The sequence below is a fragment of the Dryobates pubescens genome, chromosome 15 (assembly GCF_014839835.1).
Source record: "Dryobates pubescens isolate bDryPub1 chromosome 15, bDryPub1.pri, whole genome shotgun sequence".
Classification (NCBI taxonomy): domain Eukaryota; kingdom Metazoa; phylum Chordata; class Aves; order Piciformes; family Picidae; genus Dryobates; species Dryobates pubescens.
In genome coordinates this window covers 11,725,099-11,749,548 of record NC_071626.1, presented here as the reverse complement: position 1 = coordinate 11,749,548, position 24,450 = coordinate 11,725,099, and the positions used below count along the sequence as shown (strand labels likewise).

General features: G+C 41.1%; 2 protein-coding genes across 5 annotated transcripts in view; both read left to right on the top strand.

Moving 5' to 3' along the window:
* The first annotated feature begins 323 nt into the window (after window positions 1-323).
* Window positions 324-15,060, top strand: TCP11L2 (t-complex 11 like 2). 4 transcript variants are annotated; one of them, XM_009908351.2, is made up of 10 exons: window positions 324-425; window positions 5,152-5,321; window positions 6,585-6,720; window positions 7,702-7,822; window positions 8,536-8,756; window positions 9,693-9,829; window positions 10,792-10,979; window positions 12,632-12,813; window positions 13,518-13,690; window positions 14,441-15,060. In XM_009908351.2, exons 2-10 carry the CDS (start codon window positions 5,186-5,188, stop codon window positions 14,683-14,685), a joined length of 1,539 nt encoding a protein of 512 aa, XP_009906653.1. In that variant the 5' UTR covers window positions 324-425; window positions 5,152-5,185; the 3' UTR covers window positions 14,686-15,060. The 4 variants fall into 4 exon arrangements, with proteins under 4 accessions (XP_009906653.1, XP_054023716.1, XP_054023715.1 ...); XM_054167741.1 differs by having other exon boundaries at window positions 6,588-6,720; window positions 14,441-15,059; XM_054167740.1 differs by lacking the exon at window positions 324-425 and adding an exon at window positions 3,147-3,225.
* Window positions 15,061-18,434: 3,374 nt separating this feature from the next.
* The window catches only part of POLR3B (RNA polymerase III subunit B), a 74,996-nt gene continuing 68,980 nt past the window's right edge, over window positions 18,435-24,450 (top strand). The window contains exons 1-5 of the mRNA XM_009908352.2: window positions 18,435-18,537; window positions 19,892-19,924; window positions 22,621-22,677; window positions 22,768-22,832; window positions 23,319-23,394. Coding sequence (XP_009906654.1) covers window positions 18,466-18,537; window positions 19,892-19,924; window positions 22,621-22,677; window positions 22,768-22,832; window positions 23,319-23,394 — 303 coding nt within the window. The 5' untranslated portion in view covers window positions 18,435-18,465. The remainder of the gene's footprint in view (window positions 18,538-19,891; window positions 19,925-22,620; window positions 22,678-22,767; window positions 22,833-23,318; window positions 23,395-24,450) is intronic.

The following is a 24,450-nucleotide window of genomic DNA, read 5'->3' as shown; positions in this document are numbered from 1 at the left end:
CCCGCCCCGCTCCGGGGAAGGGACGGGGCCAGGCCGGATGGACGCGGCTCTTCCGTAAACACCACCCAACCCTTCCCCCGGCCTTCCCCCCGCTGGTACTGCCCATTTAGCGCGGGGGAGTCCGCTGAAGTGTCTTCCTTGTCTTTTCATATTCCTTCCCACTCAGTTCTTGGGCTCGGGCAGAATGAGGAGAGCCTAGATATTATATGGGAATAGGCGCAGCTTGACCCAAGTCCGTCTGGCTAACTTGCCATTTGCAGTCATCAAAAGGTTACACGACCCCCCCTCGTCATCAGCAGAGATGGACGCGCCCAAGGAAGACGCTAATAATCCGGGCTGGGTATATAAATTGGAAGAGGGGCTGTTTAAAGCTCCGGCGAGCGCTGTGCAGGAGGGCGAGTTGTCGCTGCTGTCGCCGGGCCGCGGTGAGTGGCTGGGGTGAGCGGGGGCCGAGCTGCGCCGTCTGACGGCGATACCGTACCGCGCGGCAGCAGGCGCGGGTGTTCGGGTATTTATAGGCGATGAACTGCTGGGTGAGTCCGGGGCAGAGATGGCCCGGGGGCTGTTGTCCTCCCATGCAGTGGGGTTGGCTGGGAGGTGTCGGGTTTACACTCCACTTTGCTCTACTGCTCCAGTTGGCTCTCGCTGCAGCAGGTATGTTTCGCACCCCCTGCTCTGGGTCAGCACGCCTTGCTCTGTGTCTCCCGGGCTGTTTCCGTCCCTTAATGCTCGCTGTCTCCAGGAGCAGTCCGTCCTGAAGGGCGAAGCCGCAGAGGTTCCCCCCTCCGACCCCGCGGGGCAAGGGCACCCTGGCGCCTTCCCTGGGTAGTGCGAGGTCGGGATACTTGGAGGCAGGCTTGCCCTCCCTGAGGCTACCAAAGAGAAGGTTCCGCGATCTCCTCCCTCCCCTCAGACTCGTCCTTGGAAACGCTGTTTGTTTTGGTCGGCGAGTGCCAAACTCCTGCCTCTGGTAACTGTTAAAAACATGGGGCCGGGGGAGGAGATGGATAGCCAAACAGATGGAGGAAGAGGAGGAGCCGGCGTGCCGCTCCCCCGCTCCCTGCCGAGGGGAGCCGGCGGGAGGGGCGTACCCGGCCTCTCCTCTGGCGGCCGGCGGCCCTCGGGACGGTGTGTTGCTGAAGGGCGCGAGGTGCCGGTGGTTGCGCGGCCGCCGCGCGCGCAGGCTTGGCGGTATGTGCTCGCCTCGCGCTTACCGAGGTGCCTGTTCTGCTTCGTCAGAAGTCTGTGTGAGAAGAGCTGCGGAGCTAGAAAGCTAAAGGAGAACTGTCAGCTGTGAGCTGTCAAGAATGAGGCGTGAGGAGTTCTGTAACTCCTTAACAAAGGCTCTTTTCTGCTCTTGTGCCGTGAGTGTTGGCAAAGGTGGAGTAAGTGAAAGGGAAACCCGAGCCCCAATGAGATTTCAGTCGGTGCCAACTTGAAGATAGCAAGGAGACCAGTAAAATAAACAAAGTTAAGACATTTATAGTGGTAAAACTGGACAGAGCACTTAGTGTGTGGATGGAGTGACTTACTTGAACAAAGCAAGGCCATGGAAAAACTTTTCTTGAAGATGATATCTGAAGGTTAGCAAAATAACAGGTGCTTCCAAGCTGTCTCTTTTCCACTAGATGCTTCATAAAATAACTTCTAATGGAAGCTTTCAGGAATAAAAACCATGTTTGTGCTCTCTGAAGCTAATCTGACCTTGAATCAAAGTGAGTGAATTGGATGATGTGACCATGTAAGAGCAAGCTGCCTTTGCAGCATCTACAGAAGGAGTAAGCCAAAATTGTAAATACCAGCAGAAACCATCATAATCTAATTATTCCCTATGAAATTAACTGGAACCATGGAGCTTGCACATTTAGAAGATATTTTTAGCTTGGTCTCCCAGTTAGTTTGTTATTTAAAAATCTGCAAGATGATACTGATGGGAAGAAATCAGGTAATGAAGCCTGCTGTGAAGGTATCTGGCCTAATATAAAAGTAAACCTCAGTTGTTTTTAGTGCAGAAAGAGTAAAGCAGGTTGTAACCACAGGCTAACTCTTTAATAGACTAGGATATTAAGCTGTGTTTTAAAACAACATCCTAATAGGTAATACCTAATGAGTTAACTAAAAGAATAAGGAGATGGTATCGTCTGCTCAAGATGATGAGGTACAAAGGTCTTGGAAGACTGAAGGGCTTTCTGAAATACTTTTGGGAATTGTGTTAATTTAAAATTACATGTGAACTTAGCCCTTAGTATTTCATGAGCATATCTATGCTGTCTACAAAAGCATAAGGAAAAGCAGCTCTTCCAGTATATGCTGTAAGGAAAGGACTGAGTAACTGTGTTGTCTATTGTTGTAATTAATTAGAAATGCCTTTTTTTGTTTAGTACTTCCCTTTGATGTGCTCAGTGAATGCATTTTTCTCTGAGCTTTTTAGCTGTTGGGCAGCATATTTAAAAACTCTGTATGGCATATCCAGATTCTGCTTGTGTGTTGATGTATGTTTATTTTGATATGCTTGCTGCCTTGCTTTTCTTTTAGACTTAGAATTAGCAATAATGTTCTGAATTGGTAGAATGCACGTATTCTTCCTTACCATTCCATTTGAGGCATCCTAGTAGGAGATGTATTTACTGTGTATAAAGATTGCAGTGTTTCTTTCAATGTGTCATCTCCTGTTGCATTGTTCAAACTTCTTATTTAAAGCAAGGCTTCCTAAGCACTCTACTGACAGCTCGTATGTGTGTGTACTGTAGGACCAGTCTTGGTACCACAAAATGTGTCATGGGCCTCTTTGACATACAAGTATTTGTTGTAAAAATATCCTTTGTGGGGACTAGTATGTAAAGACTTTGTGTATTGGACTTTAATACAGAATTTTAATTTCTACCTTAACAATTTAGTGGTCTTGGGAATAAAGACTGGGGTAGAAAATGGCAAAGCTGACTTGCCTTTGTGACTGGTTTAGTACTTCTGTTAGGAGCACCTTGCAAATCTCGTTATGTGCAAATGTGAGTATTGTTTAGAAATACACAGTTAAGAGGAAGTTCTCAAAATGGTACATAAGTTGTTTGAGATTTTGGGGGAATTTAACATTTATTTTATTCCTTCTTCTTAACGCTTAGATTGAAGCAGTAGACACATCTTGAAGTGCTGTTAACAAGACCTTTTGAGCCAGTACACTGCTGACGTTAATCATTTCTTTTGATGGCCCTCGTGCAACATTAGGAGGTCAGTTATTTGTATAGAATGTATTTATAAATCTGCTTTGTGATTAAAAGCCTGGAAATAGTGTTCTGATGCTGCTCCAGAAACAGTAGCATAAGGGTAGTACAAGCTTGGCAAGTCTTTTTAGGATTGTTGTATGCAAGTGAGCAGCTCCACATCAAGAACCTGGAGCATGTTCTACAGTTAGGTTATTTGTCACAACTAGTTTCTAGTCAGCACTACCTTTAAAGTCTGTAACACAGTTCTTAAAAAAAAAAGTTTGTATATTGCACAAGGTTAACTAGTGACTCATTTCTAATTGTAACTTGCACAATATGGTTTCCAAGTAAAAAAAATCTTAGTCTTTTGGGTTTTGTAGGTCACCAGTTATTAGAAACTATAAAATTGCTTTTTTTAGTGAGAGGGTTACAATGTTAAGGATCACAACTAATGCTGTAAATCTTGAACCCATGACCACTATAGCCTGATCAAAAGTCTGTCATTGGCTTCTCCAGTAAGGTAATAAATGGACAGCTATGACAGCTGTGCTGATGTGATTAATTTTTCTCACAACCCCCAGCATAAAATATTACATAGGGCAGCCAAATGCATCCTCTTTCTTCCTGGGAGAGGAGTAAACATGCACTTAACAAACGTTAACCTTCTCATTTAATAGGGGAGTACTCATCAGAGTAACACTTCAAGTTATGAAGACCTGTGCAGGATGAACTGGTACCCAAAAAATAAAGCACTCCAGTCTGTAACTAGGTTCCAGCATAAAGAAATCTTCATTGTTACTCCCTTTTGTCTGTCTTGACCCCACAATACGTTGATTGACATACATATACACAGAGATGATCCCTTTGCTGCTAAAAGTGGCATTTTCCATATTCAGCAGTTGTGAAGCAAAGTATTTCTTGCCTGCCAAAGCTGATGCAATTTTATCATAAATGAAGTTATGCTACTGAAATTTGCTGGCAAAAAGCATTACTGGATATAGCTCTTCATAATCTACTACAGAGTACTTCATGTCTGTAATCAGAGGGACAGCTACTATTGGTATCTGGGCCAAATTCCTTGTGTAGTAATTATAGCTGACTTCCGGGTTCTCATTTTAACATGATTATGAACATATTTTTCACTTCCTGTCATACAGCTACTAATCATCTCTATCACACTATGCAGCTGTCCAAATTCTCTGCAGCTGCAGATTATCTGCCTGGGAGGCAGTTTCTTTATGTAGACAGAAGCACTATAAAGCATGACATTTCTCAGTGTTATTTGTCATGTATGCTGGACGTAATGTTAGAAGCTAATAGTTACCATTTATCTTAAAACAGAAAGCCCATCCACCTTCACCCCTAGGTGGAGTATTTTTGGGTCTATGACATTGTCAATCTGATTCTGAGTAGAGACCCACCTAAAGTAGCAGGCTAAACTTCTGGCTACGCCCTGTCAGAACTATAGTGTTCTGAATTATTTGTGTTTTCTTCCTCTGCAGCTTCTGTGTTTGCTTCAGAGTTGTTACATTCTATGCGGTCTGTTAGTGGAAGGAAGCTAATTGCTAAACACCACTTGTTGGTGAAGTCAGGTGGGGGATGGTAACATCCTGAGATGCTTTTATGGATGTGGAGGACTTTCAAATCTCTGACAAAAAGCAACTTCAGGGGTTACTGTGGGTGGTCTTTATTTTAAATATAACCAATTTACAGGCTGTCTTTAATGTAAGCATTAAGGTATGAGACAGCAGAAAGTAGAGTTTTCTTGTAGAACAGATGTAGTATAGTTTTAATAATTGTATGATTCTGCATGTCAGGCCAAGTCCTTTCTGTAGCACCTTTTAAAGACAGACAACTACTTACTCTCCATTCAGAATATAGTGATCAGCTATACTTTGGAGAAACAAACAAATAAGTGTTGGTTTTACGGGAAGTGTATTTGTCTTTCTAGGTCTTGTTTACTCTAGCAGCTAACGTGAATCAGAATGCCTCTCAATGATGAGCAGAACAGTGATTCAGAGTCTTCACGCCTCTCTGAAAGCACAGCTGCTTCTAGCGACTCTGAATATTCAAGACAGAGCTTTAACAGTGATTCTTCAAGCAAACCCAGTTCCCCAGCCTGTAAGCCTATTTCAACCTTACCTGCATTGTGCATAGACAGATAAGGCTAACTTATCTCATTTCTCTTTGCTGTCATGGGTAGACCCTGGGATTCTGAATCTCTCTTTAAGAGTATTAAGATGAAAGCATGGCTTTCTCTCTTCTGTGAAGCCGCGCATCTCCTTGTTTGTGGAACACCAGCAGCAGCTGTAGCCGCGGGGGTCTCCTTGTGTGCTCCTTCAGAAAGTGTAAGAAAAGTGTGCCACCATGGACATCCTAATGTTGAGCTAATCTTGGTGTTGGTAGCAGTCTCCCACTCAACCAGAAGCAGCTTTGTGCAAAAAGTGCATTTCTTCTGTTTGCTCCATACACTTATAAATTAGATGTGTAATTTACAGATGTATGATGTTAGATCGAGTAATGTGACGGTAATCTGGAAGTAACGTTTTTTCCCTGCAAATATTATGATCAAACACAAAACACACATTTGCACAATGAAGGTATTTTGAGTAATGATAAATAAAGCTTCGATGATGTGCTTCATGTTCGTGTCTATGAGCATTTTCCAACCATGCATACTATTTTAGTGTCTATAAGTGAAGTCTCTCGTTAAAACAGGCTTGTTAGTGGAGCTGCAGTTGGCAGCTGTCGCTTTGTCTTTATTATGAGTCTTCAAAATTTTGATTCCAAATGCTAAATTAAATGATGGAATTTGGGGGTTGAGAAAATTTGAGATTTGACTCTTGGTTTCCAGTGTAAAGTTTATCTCAATACTTTTTTTGTAAAAAGAGCGTGTAACTTGTGATGCATCTGCTATGGAATGTAAGGGGGGAGTTCTCAAGCCAGTAACTTTAGAACCTTCTCGACAGGCAAAACCCCCACAATATAGTCATTTACATGCTCAGAATTATAACAGATACCTGGTATCCATTATTGTTCATGCTTTCGGCCTGGTGGATTTTACCAGAGTGTCAATAGGAAATCTGTGGAGTGCAAGATCCTGTTTTAAAGGAAAAATGATATCTTAGTTAAGATTCCAAAACGTGAAATGTATTCTCAAAATGTCATGAGGCTTGTGTGGTATTACCCACACACCCTGATAAGCTGGGAGTTTCCTGAGTTAGTGTTTTAGGAAGATATAAAGACCTGGTAATTCTAGATTGGACTCTAGTGCTCCAGAAGAAACAACTAGGAAACAGTAAAATGTTAGCATTTTAGTATTTTTTTTAATTTCACTCATCAGCTCTGTGGATTTTTGGCTTGAAATGGTCTTGTTTGTTCCAGCAGCAAGCCCTCCCAAGGTTATTACATTTGATGAATTGATGGCAGCTGCAAGAAATTTGACAGACTTGACTCTAGCTCATGAAATTGCTGTGAATGCAAATTTTTGCCTAAAACATGAAGACTTTCCCCAGAACAGGTAAGCGCCTGAATTTTGCAGAAAACAACCCTGGGTTTGGGAGGAGAAATTGAGTGGCAAATTGTAAAAGCAAACAAAACCCACCCCCCAAAAAAGGCCAAAAAATCCAAAACAAAACCACAAAACATCTTGGAAGACTACAGATATATATCCTACACCTTCAGGAGTCACTGTCAAAGCTGGCTTGCTTGGAGCACATGTTGCAGGCCAGCTAAGTTGATGTACTGTCTTAAAGCCTATTTCTCTATCTCAAATGTCATGTGGAAGATAAGTCCAATATAGTATGCCTGCCCATAGTGAAGATGAGGATGGGTCTGTTTTGTGCAGCTCTAAGCCTTGTGGAAAAGATCAAATCAGCTTTTGTGCAGTTGTATGTAGCTCATCAGTGCCATAATGATAAATGTAGGAGGTAATCATGAGCATAGCTCTAATGCTAGCCCCAGAGGAGATGCAAAAATACCTGGAAAGCCATAACTGGCAAGCAATAACTGGCAAGCAATAACTTCCCTATCTTAGGAAGCTGAAATGTTTTTGTTTACATGCATGTTGAACTTAAAAATGACTGTGGTCTTCTGTTCTGAGAACTTTCATAAAGCTGCTGTTTTTTAACTGCAGAGGACCCTTAACTGAAAATTGGTTATACGACAGATTACTTTTAGAGATATCTTAGTGCATGATGTACCAGGTTAGGACGATGAATACAAGCTCAACAAGGGAAAAGGGAAGACAACATCTCTTTACCTATGTCTGAATTCCCAGCATCACTTAATAAAATAGAGGTGTGTTAGGAGGAACTTGTCAGTCTAGCCCACATCTTGGGAGCAAATATCCACAGCCTGAGAAAGATGTGGCTGGGGGGGCACAGTAGTTGGTAAGGTGGTGTGTGTTTCCCAACAAGTCATCAGGCTACTCCAAAACACTTTTACCAGGGATGAAAGCTAGTTGAGCGTCTCTTCCATATTTAACTGACTTATTCTGTAGCCTTGTAGGTACAGTGAAACATATTGTACACAAGGCATTCTGGGATCATTTGGAATCAGAACTGAATGAAGACCCTCCAGAATATGAACATGCTATCAAACTCTTTGAGGAAATTAAGGAGGTAACGTTCCTCTTTATTCTCTGGTACTGTTTTGTCAGCTTAGGTCTGAGAGTCTTACTTCACTGAAGGATCTGCTGACTCAGTGAAGCCAACACCTTCAGAGCTTTCTTTTAAGGTGAAACCATGATTATTCAGAGCTGCAAACAGATGTCTGTTTATAGTGTATTTATGGTGGCAAGAAACATAGCCATCAATGCACAGTGGCACGTCCACTAAGCTTTCATTGCTTGACGGCTATTTGCAAGTCAGCTGTTCTCTCAAAGTTTCACATCTCTACTATCCTCTTTCCAGCAAGATACCATGAACTTGGGGCCTGAAAAAGAGTGTAATTGTGACTGCATCTGTCCCACACACTCTTGCTTTTGATTATCTAACATCCTGGCACAAAATGAAGTCTTTAAACATTTTCAATTAATGTATGTTTGTTTTATGGGGCAGTGTTTGAAAACCTCATTGTTGGTTTGAAAGTCTCATTGGCATGCTTTGTAGTTTGCTGGCTTTGAGCATATTTGCACAACTCTTAACAATAATTTAACTCTTTTAACAGTCTTTTTTTTCCCTTCTACTTTAGATGATGTTCAGTCTTAATGTGTCATATCTAGTCAGCTAAATATACTTGACATTAATATTAATACCTTACTTCAACTTGTTTATCAAGTGGTTTGGGTTTTATTGGTAAGGTTTTGTTTTGTTTTTTCCCCTATCTACTTCAGATTCTTCTTTCCTTCCTGACTCCTGGAGCAAACAGGATTCAAAATCAAATCTGTGAAGTTCTAGATACAGATCTTATTAGACAGCAGGCAGAACACAATGCTGTTGATATTCATGGGCTAGCCAACTACATCATCAACACTATGGGAAAGTTATGTGCTCCAATAAGAGACAACGATATAAAACAGTTAAAGGCAACTGACAATATCGTAGAGCTACTGAGGTTGGTATTTGGGTGGGATTTTTGTGTTTTGGTGGAAATATACCTTCCCTGACAGACCAATGGGCAGTGGAAGGGTTGGTGGTAGAGTCTTAAATTGTGTCAGTTTACATAACACCTGTTTTCAGCTTATAGGAAAACTTGCTTTATACAGAAGCATTAAAGAGAAGGAGCTATGATGCACTTTGACCAGACTATGGTCCATATATTTTTAATGAAATGTGTAGAAAGCTTAAATCAAACGCTGCCAGCTCTGAATAAACTACTAAACAACAGAAAACCCACTTGCAATAATCTGTGTTTTGGAGTCTGCTCTTTTAGTCTTACTGATCCTGGTAAGATTTAAGCAGCACATTTGCACTGTTCCTTCTTGGAACTGGTTATTGAATGCTTACTCTGAGACCAAACTTTGAAGTGTCTCTAGTAAAGATCTTATTGCTTGAATTTAAAGTGAAACACTTGCATAAAAGGACAGAAAGCAGTTTATTGCTCCTTAGATACACTGAAATGTTAAGAGTAAATGGTAGTTGTCCTACTGGGTTTCATTGCAACTTTGATCGTATACAGGGACCGAAACAACTTGGTCAGAAGGATTGTTTCTCTTGGTGTAATTAGTGTGATTAAAAAGTCAAAACCTGTTCATTTGGGCTGAAATGCACCAATTGATACAATTCTTAGAACTTGCTCTCTTTCTGTTACAGGTTTGTAGCATTTCGTGATAATACATATTTGTCCTGTTCTGTCACACTGAGCTTTACACGATAGTCTAATTTAAAGTATCCTGGAAGATAGGTAACACATCTGTTCCACTGAAGTATCAGTGAAGGAATTTACTTCTGGAAGAACTGAAATAAAATTGCTAATGTAGGTGTAGATTACATGTGCAAGTTAAAGTCAATAGGCTATTGTAATTGTCAAATTTTAAACTCCTCCTTTCAGACAGATATTCCATGTTTTGGACCTGATGAAAATGGATATGGCTAACTACACAATTCAAAACCTTAGGCCATACCTTCAGCGTAATTTGGTGGACTATGAAAGAACAAAATTCCAGGAAATTCTTGAAGAAACACCAAGTAGGTATCATGATGCAGTTAATTTAAGCCTTTCTTTTAAAAGGAGACACTTCCAAGACATGCTATAAAGATCAGTCAATTGCAGTTAGTTTGGAGAGAAACCTCAGTTTCATGTCTGGGTCTAACACACGCAAAAATTCTTTAAGCAATCATCCATTGGTACCTTGTTTGTCAATGCATTATGAAGTATGTTTATCTGTTTTCTGGGGCACTTTCGGGCAAGTCTCATTTGCTGCATTGGTTGGTATCAAAAATAACCCATTGGCTTTTATTGAAGCCCTACTGCTGAAAGATGAGACTTTGTCTCTTGTGCATGCAGCAAGTCTGTTGCTAGTCTGAAGTGCACATGTGAGAACAGCTGAGTGTGCCTGAAAGTTGAAAGGGACAGGATTTTTTTTTTCCTTTTATATATATATATATATATTTCTAGTAAAGAAAAGACAGGCTCTCCTGAGGAACACCTCTTAGTTGATGCAAAGTCAGTTTGATCCACTACTACAGAACTTGTGTAATATGGCTAAACAGTGTTCAGGGAAATGTATTTTTCCAAGAAGAAAAAGTAAACTTACTAACATATATAGCATGAGAAAAAATTCTTTAAAAGCATTTAATTTGGAGTTAATACTCTTACCTTTTTCACCACTGCTTTCTAGTCCTGTGGCCTCCCTGTAAAAGGGAAAGAAATTTTTTATGAACTTGGACTTTGATGCCTTTTTACCCTAAAATCATGTCTGAAGTCTAACAATTTGTTATTTGGCTTGTAAAAGCTAGCTAGAATGTTGAGGTGAAGATGATCAGTGGAAAGATGTGAGGGAGAGAATTTACATGTGTGAAGGCTCAGCTGTCCACTGTGTACCTTGAGTCTTCAAAAGTTCACTACTCTTGTGTACAAATCTTTGCCTCAAGGTAGTGCTTATTTTGAGGGAAGCACAGAGTAAATTGTGTTGGTTTGCAATGTTTAGGTGCCCTGGATCTCACAACAGAATGGATAAAGGAATCGATAGAAGATGAATTGTCATCTATTTCTGATGAATCTTCATCCTCCTCTGGTGCTGATAGTAGCTCTAAACCAATTATTAGTCCTACACTGGTGCTAAACAACTGCTACTTGAAACTGTTACAATGGGATTATCACAAAACACTTCCAGAGGTAAGGAGTGTATTTCAGCAGTGCCTTCAGATTTGTAGCTGTATGATACTCCCGTTGATGACAGTAGGTGAATTTCTGAGTAGTAAGTTTGATTACAAAATGGGCAAGTGAAAACTAGAAAAGAGCCGCATAAAGGTTGTTTTCCCACTATGCAGTTGTAGCTCACCAGCTCCACCCTATGAGCAGTCTTGGCCACGCTCATAGGCTGGACCTTGTATTGACAGCGCTTGGTTTTCTGTATCTTTGGGAGACCTGACTAAAGCATTCTGCTCTAGTTCTTGGAGTCCATTGATTGAATCACTCTTGCTTTAAAATAGGACCATAAAAACCTGAAACTCTCTAAAGTTTCACGTTCACTCATTCTCAGTGTGTATAAGATACTGCTTCAAGATCTAGTGTTCAGTTTTTCCCTCCAACTCCTGATTACTGACCTCTGCAACCTACTGTAAAGCCAATTTGAAATGGGCTGTCTGTCAGGGCTAAAATTAGCATCTGCAATGAGGTCTAAGCTATACTTAGAGTGGCCTGGCAGAATTTGCTAAATACATGGACTAGTGTTCTTAGTCAGTGGAGAGACTGAAACCCACCTTATTCTTCCCAACCTTTCAAACAGTTTTTAAGTAGGAACTACACATAGGCATCCATTCATGAATCTAGTTTGCTGTGCTCTGAAATCACTGCCAGCTGAATGTTAATGCCCCTGTTCTTTTCAGTGGAAGGATTCAGTTAGGATAAAGTTTTTCTAATGTAAAATAAAAGTCACCACAGCTACATCTTGCTGTGGGAATTACAGTCATGTCGGGAAGAGCGCAATGGAGACTGACAAGCACCAAGATGGTTAAAGCATAGCTCAACTTTATTCTGACATCTCTTGCTTTTATAGACCTCTAAGGTCAAGCTTGTTTACACAGTGCTCTACATAGCTAGTTTCTGTGGTTAGCAACTCCTTCTTTCCAAGGTCAGACAGCTGCAGAGCAGCTTTTTTCATGAGCTGCCAGGTCTCCTTTTCTCAGCCTTCAAAGCTGCTCTAAGGGCAAGTTGCCTGCTGCCCCAGCTCCTACACTTCTTCACAGGCCTGATAGTGTGGATTGTTCATTACTCCCATTGGGTGTCCATGTTCTGCCAAAAAATCCTCCACACAGTCATGGTATGATGAACAGGTACTTTGGCTGTATCTGGTTATGTATCACTTGAGGAGCCTGCTCTGGTGGTTGTCATGCACAGTTCATCACTGTCTGCTAGCTACAGATTATGTCATTTGTCTCAGGACAACTCAATCCAGAAGATTATTCTATGTGTAGCCTTGCTCACAACAATGTCCTCTGGGTCCCCTGGACATTCCATATTATGGGATGAATTGTTTGCTTGCAGATTTGTGTCAGCAGTGGTGAGGAATAAGACACAGTGTCCTTTTTCCTCTGCACTGGGGGCATTACCCTTCTTCCTATGGCCGGCTTGCTTCTGGCACTTGTACATAATGCCACATTGGGCAGTACTGCATATTCAGGGTATTTCAGCTTCTCTCTTCTGACTTTGCATATTTGTGATTTAAAAAAAAAAACTTCATCCTTTGCAACCACATTGTGTATCTGTCCTTTTCTTTGTCTCTCTACCTCCATATTCCTAAATCAGTATTATTGTTTAAATTCTAGACTCTACTAACAGATGAAGCTCGTCTTCAGGAGTTGAGAGAAAAGCTCAATCAATTAAAAATCATAGCTTGTGTTTGTCTCATAACAAACAATATGGTGGGAGCAGCAATTGTAGGTATGCCTGATTTTGCTGAACAACTGAAAAGGATCTCTGTTCCTCTTCTTGAAGGCATGAACAAGAAGTAAGGCTTTGTTTTTATTGCTTCTGGCTGGTTTTGTTGGATTTTGGGGGTTTTTTTTGTGGATGGCTGGGTTTTCATGGTTGTAGGTGGTTTTGTTTTGACAGGCAATACCTGGCAGATATGAAAATAATTAAAATGTCATAGTGCTTGTTAATAATGGAAAGATAGCGAATTTTAATACTGTCTATTCCTTTCACAGTCTAAGTCCACTGTATGTTAGGAACATGTACTGGAGTGACTGTGGTAAAGTAGTCAATAAATAGACTTGTCAGTTGCTTCAAACTGTTGTAAGCCATTTAAACTATTTGGCTGCCACTTGCACTACAAGCAAGCCTGGTGTGATCTGAAAGAGTGTCTCATAAAACTAGTTTTAAGGAGAAAAAGTAGTTTGGCAATGCTATACATGTGGCATGGGAAAACTTCTAAATGGAAGGCTAAAATAAATGAGTGTCATTGCTGTACACTTGAAATAACTGCTAACATTTTAATCATAACTAGATCCTTACTTTAATCTTCAACACAAAGATTTGTCCTTGTAGCTGTAGATTTACTTGAGTCTGCAAAGGCAAGAGGTAAGTTTTCTGAATTCTCTTACTGCAGAGAGTAGGCTGAAAATAAAAAGGAAAGGATTCAACTGAAGTCAGCTTATAACCTGTGCTACAGAAACCACAGAAATTAATGCATTTTCTATTTTCTTATTCCAGAACTTTTGACTTGAAGGAGGCTCTCAATGCTATCAGTGTCCAGATTTGCAGCAAATTGAACAGGTCTCTAACTGAAAGAGGTCTTCCCACTCTTAGTGAAGAAGTACAAAATAATTTAATGGGTCAAATCGCTCATATTGTTGAGGAGAATAATCCCATCAGTTCCTTGATTGGTTAGTAAAGATAATGTATAATTTTGTCTTTTGCATGTGTCTGTGTATAAACTTACACCAGAAAGCTAAATCAGCTGTGTAATTTATTTTTTTTAATTGTTAGTTGTTTACTTACTCCAGTAATACCAGGTCAACTAAGAGTAAGGAAATGTCTACCTATAGATAGTGCTCTTGGTATGCTGCAGAGAATGGTTAGTTGCAGCTAGAAAGAATTCAAAAGGGTCTGTACAAATAAGCCAAGACATGCTGCTGTTTTGGACAAGAACTGAGGAAAAATGAGTGCTGTTCAGCCTCCCTTCTGTCAGTTCCGGGTTTAAACCTAGTAGGGTTTTTAGAAACTACTTCCTATTAGGTACTGAAGCTTTGTTGCAGCAGGTTTCTTCTCTGTACACAGATTGGTAGGGGTTGAAAGGGATCTCTGGAGATCATCTAATCCAGCCCCCCTGCTAAAGTAGGTTTGCCTAGATCAGGTTGCACAGGAATGTGTCTAGGTGGGTTTGAAAGTCTCCAGAGAAGGAGGCTTCACAACCTTCCTGGACAGCCTGTTCACCTTGCAGGAGCCAACTTTAAGATAGACTTTTCAGTAATGCTTCTCACTGCAATACGGGCTCGGGAAAGAGCTGTTACCTATGCTGTTGGATTGGGGTTTGTTTTCTGTGTTGATGTGTTGGGAACTTAAAAAATGAGTGTGGTTTCATTCTCATTCTTGGGTTTACATTTGTTCAGAACATACTTTATGTTCCGTTTCAGACAAACGAATCCAGTTCTTCATGAGAAGCTTGCTTGCTCTTCCACATTTTCAGAAGTGTATGCCTGCCATGCCAGGAGGCCTTGCTGTGATTCAGACAGAGATGGAGCTTGTTGGATCTCAGTATGCAAGCATTGTAAACTTTAATAAACAAGTGTATGGACCATTCTATGCAAACATACTCAGAAAACTGCTTTTTCCTGAGGCATCAATGGGGAAAGCAGAATCAGAAACACCTACCAATTAAAAAACACGGCCCACTTCTCTTCACCTTTTTTTGTTTTCTTACTTTTTTTAAACCTTCCAAGACAGTGACTCGACTTCCCTGCTAAGAACAGCCCACTCCACTGACTATTCATGAGAGGGATCTTGTGAACTGTATGGAGGTAACTTCTGAAATTCACTGGAAATTAATGTCAAGGATATATATATATTTCTAATAAATTTAGCTAATGAATTGTCGCTTGTAATAGTGCATTACTAGTTTTGAAGGCAAGAATTTATTAAGAGCTGCCAGAGTACATGCTCTTTGCCACCACTAAAACAAAGTTATTATTCAACCTGCATGTATTTACATATAGCAATACAATTACAAAATGACAAAATAATTGTAGCTAAAGTGTACTACGCCTACACTGTAGTTTTGTAGAGCAACATCCAGTAAAACAATTACATTTCTAAAAGACTAAAAGGAAAAAAAAAAAAAAACCAAACAAAAACTAACAAAACAGCATAACTGCTTTTGTAATAAACCCCAGGGTCCTATGAGGCCAAGTTCTGGTACTCCTGCAGTTAGTGGAACCAGAATTTAGCCTCTGTTACATTAAGGAGTGCCAGTATTATAAACTGTTTGGATTATAGCAGTTACAGAAGAAGCATTTACCACTTGAAGTAGGAATCATTCAGAACTTCTCAACTGTAATTGAGATTAATGATAAACATCTAAGAAATGTGATGGGGGGAGGGGTAAATTGTATATAATGTTTATAGACATTTTGTTAATCCAGTGGAAGTCATACAGATCTTTAATATGTATATGTCCTGATCTTGGATCTTCATGGGTATTAAGTATTTTTAAGCTAGGTCTTTCTGGCCTTTATTCCCAAAAGCACTTGACAGTACCCTTTCAGAGTACCACAGAGCAACTTCCCCTTTTATGTTGTTGGCTGGAGGGTATAAACGTTTCAAAAGGTATCGTTAAGCAAGAACCAAAATGGTTGGTCATTCTTAAATGTGATTAGATTCAGTGAGTTTGTGAGAAATGCTGCTGGTCTGTTCTAAATTTCTTGGGAATAGTTCCAATACTTAGTTCCCATTTAAGGCATCAGGAATCTTCATTTTCTCCATGCAACAGGCTTGAAACTGAAAAATGTGGATGTAAACTTCTGTGAGTTTGCACAGGCTTTATTTTGCATATTTCAGATTACTGGGAATAAATACTGCTGGAATACATATGAGACATATTCTTGTCTATAAAATCATAGTTTACTTGAAAATGATTTTTAAAAAAACATATTACCACATAATATCCCTTTAAAATGTCACACACATATATATACAAAACTTCATGTGGTACAAGTTATATAGCTTGATTTTAAGATTTTGTATTACAATCTATTTTTTATGAGGAGCCAGAGTTGCCCATAAAAGTGTAATGTCACACCAATTGCATATGTACATTACTATACTTATCATAGCTGTCTAAAAAACTGGGCATTATTTAGCACTGTGGTTTTGTAGTCCATTTTTACAGAACTGTGTACTCTTTTTAATAAGGGAAATGACTTGTAGTCAGCTGTTCTTGCAGTGTTCAAGGACTTTGGTCACATGTACAGGGTTAAAAAAAACCAAAAAACCAAACAAAAACAATTTTATTCAAATTGCCTTTTTTTAAAGAAGAGATTTTTTTCTAGTGCACTTCTGATCCATCCCTTGCACAAAATAAAGATTAATACATATTCAAAAGGGAATTGTTTCCTGAAGCCTGTAAAACCTGAGAGAAAGGAACTCCCAGAATATGGTAATTGTGCCACTAGGTAAATCAGGCTTGCTCAGATGGATATGAAATTTTGATGTGCAATTGAAAATCATCAAGAGAAGAACGCAGTGCAGAAGCAATTATGAGGAACTAAAAATGTTTTGCTACATATTTAGAAAAATCAGATTTATTTTTTTTTTCTGAGCTTTGGCTGAAAGAGGCTTTTATGAATATTTGAAGATGATTTATAACAATTATGAACTTTTAATGAAGTACTTTATATTAATTCTATTGTAAAATATCAAACTATAGATCTTCTGTCTACTGGGGGAGCTGTCATACTAGTTTTACCAGTAAATACTGGACAAAAAAAAATATTGGGGGGGGCTTTTTTGTGATTAAGGTGACTTGCAAAGGGCATTTTTATAGCATGGCTTATGTTTCAAGTGATTGTTTAATGTATCTTAATTTTTATTTAATGTTTCAAACATGGACATTGAGTCTATTTAATGTCATGTGTTGCATGCTGCTTACACTGCTATGGCTAAAATAAACTTGCCTCTACTCCAAAGTGGTTCTTGTGAAACAAGATGCATTCTGTAGCAGCTTTCTTTGTTGAAATACAAATATTTGAGGTTTTGTATGCATTAAATTTTGTTTGTGATACCATTGGTGGTGGAAAGTAATTTATGCAAACTGTCTTACATGTAAGGGATTGTTAAATGTTGATGATAAATTACTACACTAATACTACCTTGTGACTTTTCTTTTTCTCTAATTTCTCTCTTGCAGTTGGGAGTGTAGGGTAGTGACATAATCCAGCTACACAAAAAGCATTCACATTGGTCACTTGCTTAAATCTGATTCCTTGGAAGAAGGTTGTATTGGATTTGTAGGTTTGTAGGGAAAGGTGGGGGTGGGGAGGGAGGCAGGACTACAGGGGTCACTTCTATGAGAAACTGCTAGAAGCTTTCCCTATGTCTGACAGAGCCAATGCCTGACAGCTTCAATGTGGACCTGCTGCCTAAGGCACCTTGTGATAACATATTTAAGAATTGGGGAGACCAAAACAACTGGGCAACAGCAGAGAGAAGAGAGGAAAGTGAATCTGTGAGAAGACCAACTCTGCAGCCACCAAGATCAATGAAGAAGGAGTGGGAAGAAGGGCTCCAGATACTGGACCATCTTCCCCTGCTACCTGTGGAAAAGACTAGGGTGAGGCAGAGTGTCCCCATGGAGGTAAACAGTGGATCAAATATCCACCTTGAGCTCATGGAGGCTATGACCCTTTGGGAAGTCTTTGCTGAAGCAGGCTGCTGGCACACCCTGCAGAGAGATGAGCCCGCTCTGGAGCAGATTTGTTAGCAGGACTTCTGATTTGTTGGGGGCAGGGACTCATGCTGGAGCAATCTGTTCCTGAAGGAGTGAACCACATAAAACGGACCCGCTCTGAAGCAGTTTGTCAAGACCTGTGGCCAACAGGCAGGACTTGTGTTGGGGAAATTCAGGGACTGTCTCCTATGGGAAGGATCTCTGACTGGAGAAGGGGAAGAGTGTGTCCTTCCCCTGAGGAGGCAGGAACGTCAGAAACAACATGTGATGAACTGACCATAACCTCCACACTCCACCTGGTTAACCGACTAGCTTGCTTGGTAATGGGTCATTGGACTGAAATAGTTGCTTGGTGAGTATGTAGTCCTTGTAGTTTTGTGCCGTCCTCGGTCGTCTCTGCCTGCCAGCTCCTGGGCCTTTGGCTGCCGGCAGGGCTCAGTCACCTCCGGCGGGGCAACCCACATGCTGAAAAGAATTAAAATGTTCTACAAAGAAGCAGGGCAGTGGGAGAGTTTGGTCTGGAGAGCCCTGCCCAGCAAGGACAGGCCTGGCCGCCCTTAGCTTTCGCCCCCTTTTCGTATGCTTGTGCGCCTTCGTCCCCTCCACGGCCCCGGAACCTTCGGTTACAGCGCCGCAGCAGCAGTGGGATGCCTTTGGCTGTTGCACTACGTGTCCCTCGCCGTCAGCTTCCCTAGTTGCTTCTCTACCGAGCTGGTGATGGAGGCGCTGGCCACGGAGCTGGGTGCCCTGACTCCGGAGCAAGCGGCGGCTCCTGTGAATACGGTGGAGGTCAGCGGCGGCTTGGGGCGGGTGGGAGTGGGGAACGACAGGCTGGCTGCCTGTTGGGGAAGGGGTGGCACGCGTGGGACCATGCCGGAGCGGGACTGGCGTGGAGTGAGGTGAGGTCTCTGCGCATGTGCCCTACCTGCCCGTTCAGGTGGGTGCCGGGAGGGTCTGTAGCGCACGCTTGGCGCTTCTCGGCAAGGAGGGTGCTTTTGCCCTGGTGCTGGTGCGGGCTGTTCGTCGTGAGGCTGAGCTCGGCCGTCGAGGTGCGGCTTCGCTCCCCTCCGTTTGCCCGGCTTGTGTCCTGCAAACGCAAGCGAAGAGGTTGCTGCTCGCAGTGGCAGTGCCTTATGGGTGTGCTAATTGCCTGGTGTGGAGCTGAAGGAGATGAAGGCCGTGTCTCGGACCCCTCAGTCAAGGACTGGGCTCTTTCTTCTTTTCTTTTTTTTTCTTTTTTTTTTTTTTTTCCCTTCTGTAGAAATTGCATGTGAGAAATGAAGCCAAAGAGCTTTGTGCTGTGTTTTGCCATTAATTCCTTTACACGTGCCTGGACTGTGAGGGAAAGAGTTGTACCACAAATGCAGCATTGCCATGTACTTGTAAATGTGGAACGTCAAACTAAAATGATGAGGTGTTGATGCTGTGTGAACATTACAGTATTCTCCCTTCGGGAGTTAAGTGATGCAGCCTTATTCTGCACCTCTGGTCCTCCTCACCTGCGTCTCCCCCCCCAAAATTAGTTTGTGCTCTCCATGCCATGGTGGGAAAAGGTGAGGCTGATGTAAGGTGATGTTCCCTGTGATCCCTAAAGAAATGGGGAAAAGTTTGTAGGAGCTTGATATACTCACCAGTACTTTGTTTAAGTAGCTTTGCAATGAATTGGGATATTGATAGGTTTTACAGAGGATCATGGCTGCACGTGCTACTCCCAGGATTTTTGTAATGTAAAAGTTACAGGAATTCTCTTGCTAGGAATAGAATTTACAGTGTTAACATGTTAAGAAGTTGTTGTTAAATGAGGACATAGTAGCAAGGAATTTCTAAGAAATACGTATTCTCACATCAGTTGCTTTTAGAAAAGACAATCCCCCTTTGTCCCCTCAGTAAATATTGCATAGGACATATGCCTAAGATAATCTAAGTCATCTCCCTGTTTTGCTTTTTCTCATCTTGTTTGGCTTTGGAGAGTGTTGTGGCGTTTATTTTATTTTGTTTTGTTTGTTTGTGGCTTTTTGTTTTATTTTCTAAATGGATCTGAATTGAAATAATTTTACTGTTTTAAAAATAGTAATACATTTTTAAAAAAAGGTATAACTGATCACTCCTTGGAAAGATACTTCAAACTGTATTTTGTTTTCAGGAAAAATGGAGACTCCTTCCAGCATTTCTAAAGGTTAGTATTATGCACGCATTTCATGGCATGAATACTTTACTTTCTGACTTTACATTCCGCTCTTCTAGCTTTTGCTGCTTCCTATAATACTTGTCCTTACAAATTTTTTATTTTTTTTTCCTGTTTGGCCACAGCAACCCCATGCAGAGCTACAGGCTGGGGTCGGAGTGGCTGGAGAGCTGTCAAACAGAGAGGGACCTGGGGGTGCTGGTTGACAGCTGCCTAAACAGGAGGCAGCAGTGTGCCCAGGTGGCCAAGAAGGCCAGTGGCATCCTGGCCTGAATTAGGAATAGTGTGGCCAGCAGGAGCAGGGAAGTCATTGTGCCCCTGTACTATGCATTGGTTAGGCCACACCTTGAGTACTGTGTCCAGTTCTGGGCCACTCAGTTTAGGAAGGACATTGAGACACTTGAACGTGTCCAGAGAAGGGCAACAAGGCTGGTGAGAGGCCTTGAGCACAAGCCCTATGAGGAGAGGCTGAGGGAGCTGGGATTGTTTAGCCTGGAGAAGAGGAGGCTCAGGGGCGACCTCATTGCTCTCTACAACTACCTGAAAGGTGGTTGTAGCCAGGAAGGGGTTGGTCTCTTCTCCCAGGCAACCAGCACCAGAACAAGGGGACACAGTCTCAAGCTGTGCCAGGGGAAGTTTAGGCTCAAGGTGAGGAGAAAGTTCTTCACAGAGAGAGTCATTCATCATTGGAATGTGCTGCCCAGGGAGGTGGTGGAGTCGCCGTCCCTGGAGGTGTTCAAGGGGAGATTGGATGTGGCACTTGGTGCCATGGTCTAGTCATGAGGTCTGTGGTGACAGGTTGGACTCAATGATCTTTGAGGTCTCTTCCAACCTTGGTGATACTGTGATACTGTTATGTATAAACTTGTTAGATTGATTTCTTGACTCATTTACAGATTAATTTGTGGAGGTGTCCTTTTAGAGGTTTGCTGTGTGGCTCTTCTCAGTGAGCAGTGTATATATGTAATGTTTCCAGATTATTTTACTGTTTTAGTGATGCTCAGAGACCTGTTCATGGTTGTCTGTTGTGTTAGATTTGTAGCTGTGTTTGTCACAGGAAGCATATGCCAAAAAAATAACAAGCAAGGAAGAAGACCAGCCTGGGTAAACAGGGAGATTTTTGTGGGACTCAGTGTGAAATAGAGAGCTTATCAGCTTTGGGAAAAGGGGCAGGAGACTCAGGAAGACTCTAAGGGTATTGTTAGGCTATGCAGGGAGAAAATCAGAAAGTTGAAAGCCCAGCTAGAACTTAATTACTATTGTCTGAATTCTTGAGACTGTAAAAAAGGGAGGGCTACTGAATGTGAGGTGCAGTTTACTGTGTGTTTTATGCCAAGTGTCTCCATCCAACATTATTTCCAGCCAGTGAGCCCTTTACTGTAGGGCTACTCTGTTCTGGCCTTTCTTTTGCACATTTGTTTATTTATGCCAGCAATGATCCAGTAAGCAAAGCTGATGTTGTGCATTACAGCTTCTACAGCAGAATTTTCTTTCAATAAAGCTGTTGGTATAGCCTCATAAAATTAAAAAAAAAGAGAAAAATCTACCAGCCTGATTTCTGGGCCCTAATAATCCATAATATCTTCTTGCCCATGTCATATGACGTGCAATGTTTTTGTAAGTTAAGGAACTCAGTTAAAGAATTTTGCTCTGGCGTCATTCCTCCTTTGTCTCAACCTGTAGAGGCTTCACTGAGCAGCTGGATTTGTCATTGTCAGCCTCCCATTTTTTTCTACTAATTTCAGAATGAGCTGTTGCCTGTCATGTGAACTGTGGTAAATGTGTCTGTTTTCTGCATGAAGTTTTAAGTCTCGTCAGGTGTTAGTTGTCACGATAGCTTTCAAGGCGTGGAACGCTCTGTGACCATGTAAGCACGTGCTTCGGTATCAGCTAGCTATCTTTCAAGGCTGAGTTCTGCACTGTAGTTGGGGTAGTTAACACCTTCTATTTCTGCAAACACCAATCTATTAACAAAATAAGTGCTTCCTTTGGTATTCCTTCAAGCCAAAACTTTTTTTTTTCTTTAATCCCCAATAATTTTACTTGGTTTAATCCCCCTTCTTGTGATTGCTCTGAAGGCCTTAAATCCCTGAATTGTACTGGATCTACTCATTACCTGGGGGAATGGGGTACTGTTTATTTTGTGTGCTATTACCCTTGGACAGGTTCTCTCCTGCCTACACATCAAACTCAGATTTCTTAGGGGCGTCCTCCCCTTGCTTATTAACTCTCTCTTTCACACCCCACTTCTGTCTTCCCTGCCTCATTAGGCCTCCCTGACATTCTTGTTTATGCCAGCCGCTCTTGTCAGGGTGCAGACAGCTTCTTTCTGAAGCAGCACACATAAGTAGTTATACTATAAATTATTTCATAATAATGGCAAACTGGTAAAATATTTTGATTTGCAGTGGCTTTTGTTTATATGAATTTCACAGTCTATTGGGTATTTATTTTGTGCAGTTACTGAATTATTTTTCTGGCTCAAAACCAACAGCAGCTCTGGTGCGAGCCTGGAGTCATACAGTGTAGAACCAAACTGATCATCCAGGCACTTCTCAGAAGTTTGGCAGTTGAAACAATTTAGTATCGGTCCCAAAGCACTTATAAATGCTTGTATCTTAATTTCTGCCATGCATGATTGTTGTTATTGAAGCCAGTTTTGTTTATAGCATGCATGTATTTTCCAGGTGAAAGGACTTGTGAAGCAGCACATAGACTCATTCAACTACTTCATCAATGTAGAGGTATGCTTTCTTGGTGGGAAGAGAGTGGCTCTTAGTACTCAGAAAAGGTACATTGTTCTATTTGTGCTTGTTTGTTTGTTTTCCCTCCAGATAAAGAAAATCATGAAGGCCAATGAAAAAGTTACAAGTGATGCTGACCCAATGTGGTACTTGAAGTAAGCATGAAATTATTTGCATATCAGCAGTACCATATGTGCTATCTCACAAATTTTCTGTTGACTGTAAAATGTTGGCAAGCACTTGCACAGCTATAAATCAAGACAGTATTTTCCATGACTTATCTCTTTTTTGGCACATTGAAAGGTGGGAAGATCTAAAGAATAATAATTTGAAGCAGATGTTAATGATACCTTATGTCACCACTTTTCTGTAATCTAGTAATCTCGGATGACAAATGGGAGGGGATTTTTGCCTATCTGCAAGGGTAACTGGGGGTCTGTTGTATGTGCATTTGAGATTTTAACTAACTAGAACGCAGCTCAAATAGAGTGTGTTACTCTGGGAAGAATCATTGCTCATTACTAATCAACTAACACTCATCAAAGTAACTTTATTTTTCAGTATGTGACGAATTCTGCTTTCTTCAGGCTACCTGAAAAATATTTGGCTCGATGCTCATTTTGCAACCATTTGTATTACAGGTACCTCAATATCTATGTTGGTACTCCAGATGTGGAAGAAAGCTTCAATGTGACACGACCTGTATCACCTCATGAGGTATTAATGTTTGCATCTGTTTTGTTTCTTTGATCTTGGGAATGTCCTGGATAGTAGCTGCATGCTACATTAGGTGTTACCATGCATGCCACCATCACTGTAGAAAGAAGTCGCAGAGATTTAAACATCATAGAAGAATTACTTTGTAATCAGGTTTTTTTTCCCAACATGCTAATAGCTGTTTTCAGTATTTTACAGCAGTTGGTTTTGAGTTGGTTTCCATGAAAGCAGTGAAAAGTACTTCACTTGGTTAACCTCATGGCTCTCCTTATGACAGAACTGAAGTCCTCACACGACAGTGTAGCGTTCTTTCACGATTTTGTTAACTTCTTTTTAGTGTGAACCTTGCTGCTGTCTGCATCATAGGTCACTTCAGTGTCCCTTTTCCTCACAGTCATCTTTGGGAATGTATCTGAGTTTTTTGCTCATAGTTTTTAAGTCTGAGTCAAGAGAGCAAAAGTGGAAACAGAGGAGAATCAAAAGTTGATAAAAGTACAAGAACATTTGCCTTATGGAAGTATGTTTAACTTTTTTGCGCTGCTGTAAGTATGTAGGTTGACAAATGGATTGCCTGTTTCCAACCCAGTTCGTGAGGTTTTATGTCCTTTGTTTCCTTGAAGATCAAGTCATGCCTGTCTTTTACCTCTAGGTATCTAATGTAAGACATTACCCTGAGGAGGGTGATACAAAAGTACAAGTGCTGGAATATTAAACTGTGCCATTCTTATTTTATACGTGTCTTGTATGGGCGAAGCACATGCAAAGAATCCCAAAGCCTGTTTTTTTCCCCCCAGGGAAAACTAATGAAGCTGTCTAACAGTTCTTCTGGGAGTTTCGTGAACTATTCATACACATGAATTTAAAGTAGTTAGGAAATAGAAATATTCTCAATGACTTTTTGCTGGGAGCACAGTGGGACCTAGTTTCCTGTGAGTCACAGCTTTAAAACTAGTGGTGCATGTCAATATTTTATTTCTAGAGAAGTGATTTATCTTTTATTGTAGAGAGAAGGACCATCCAGTTTGCAATCATACTTGAGGCATATTTTCCCATACA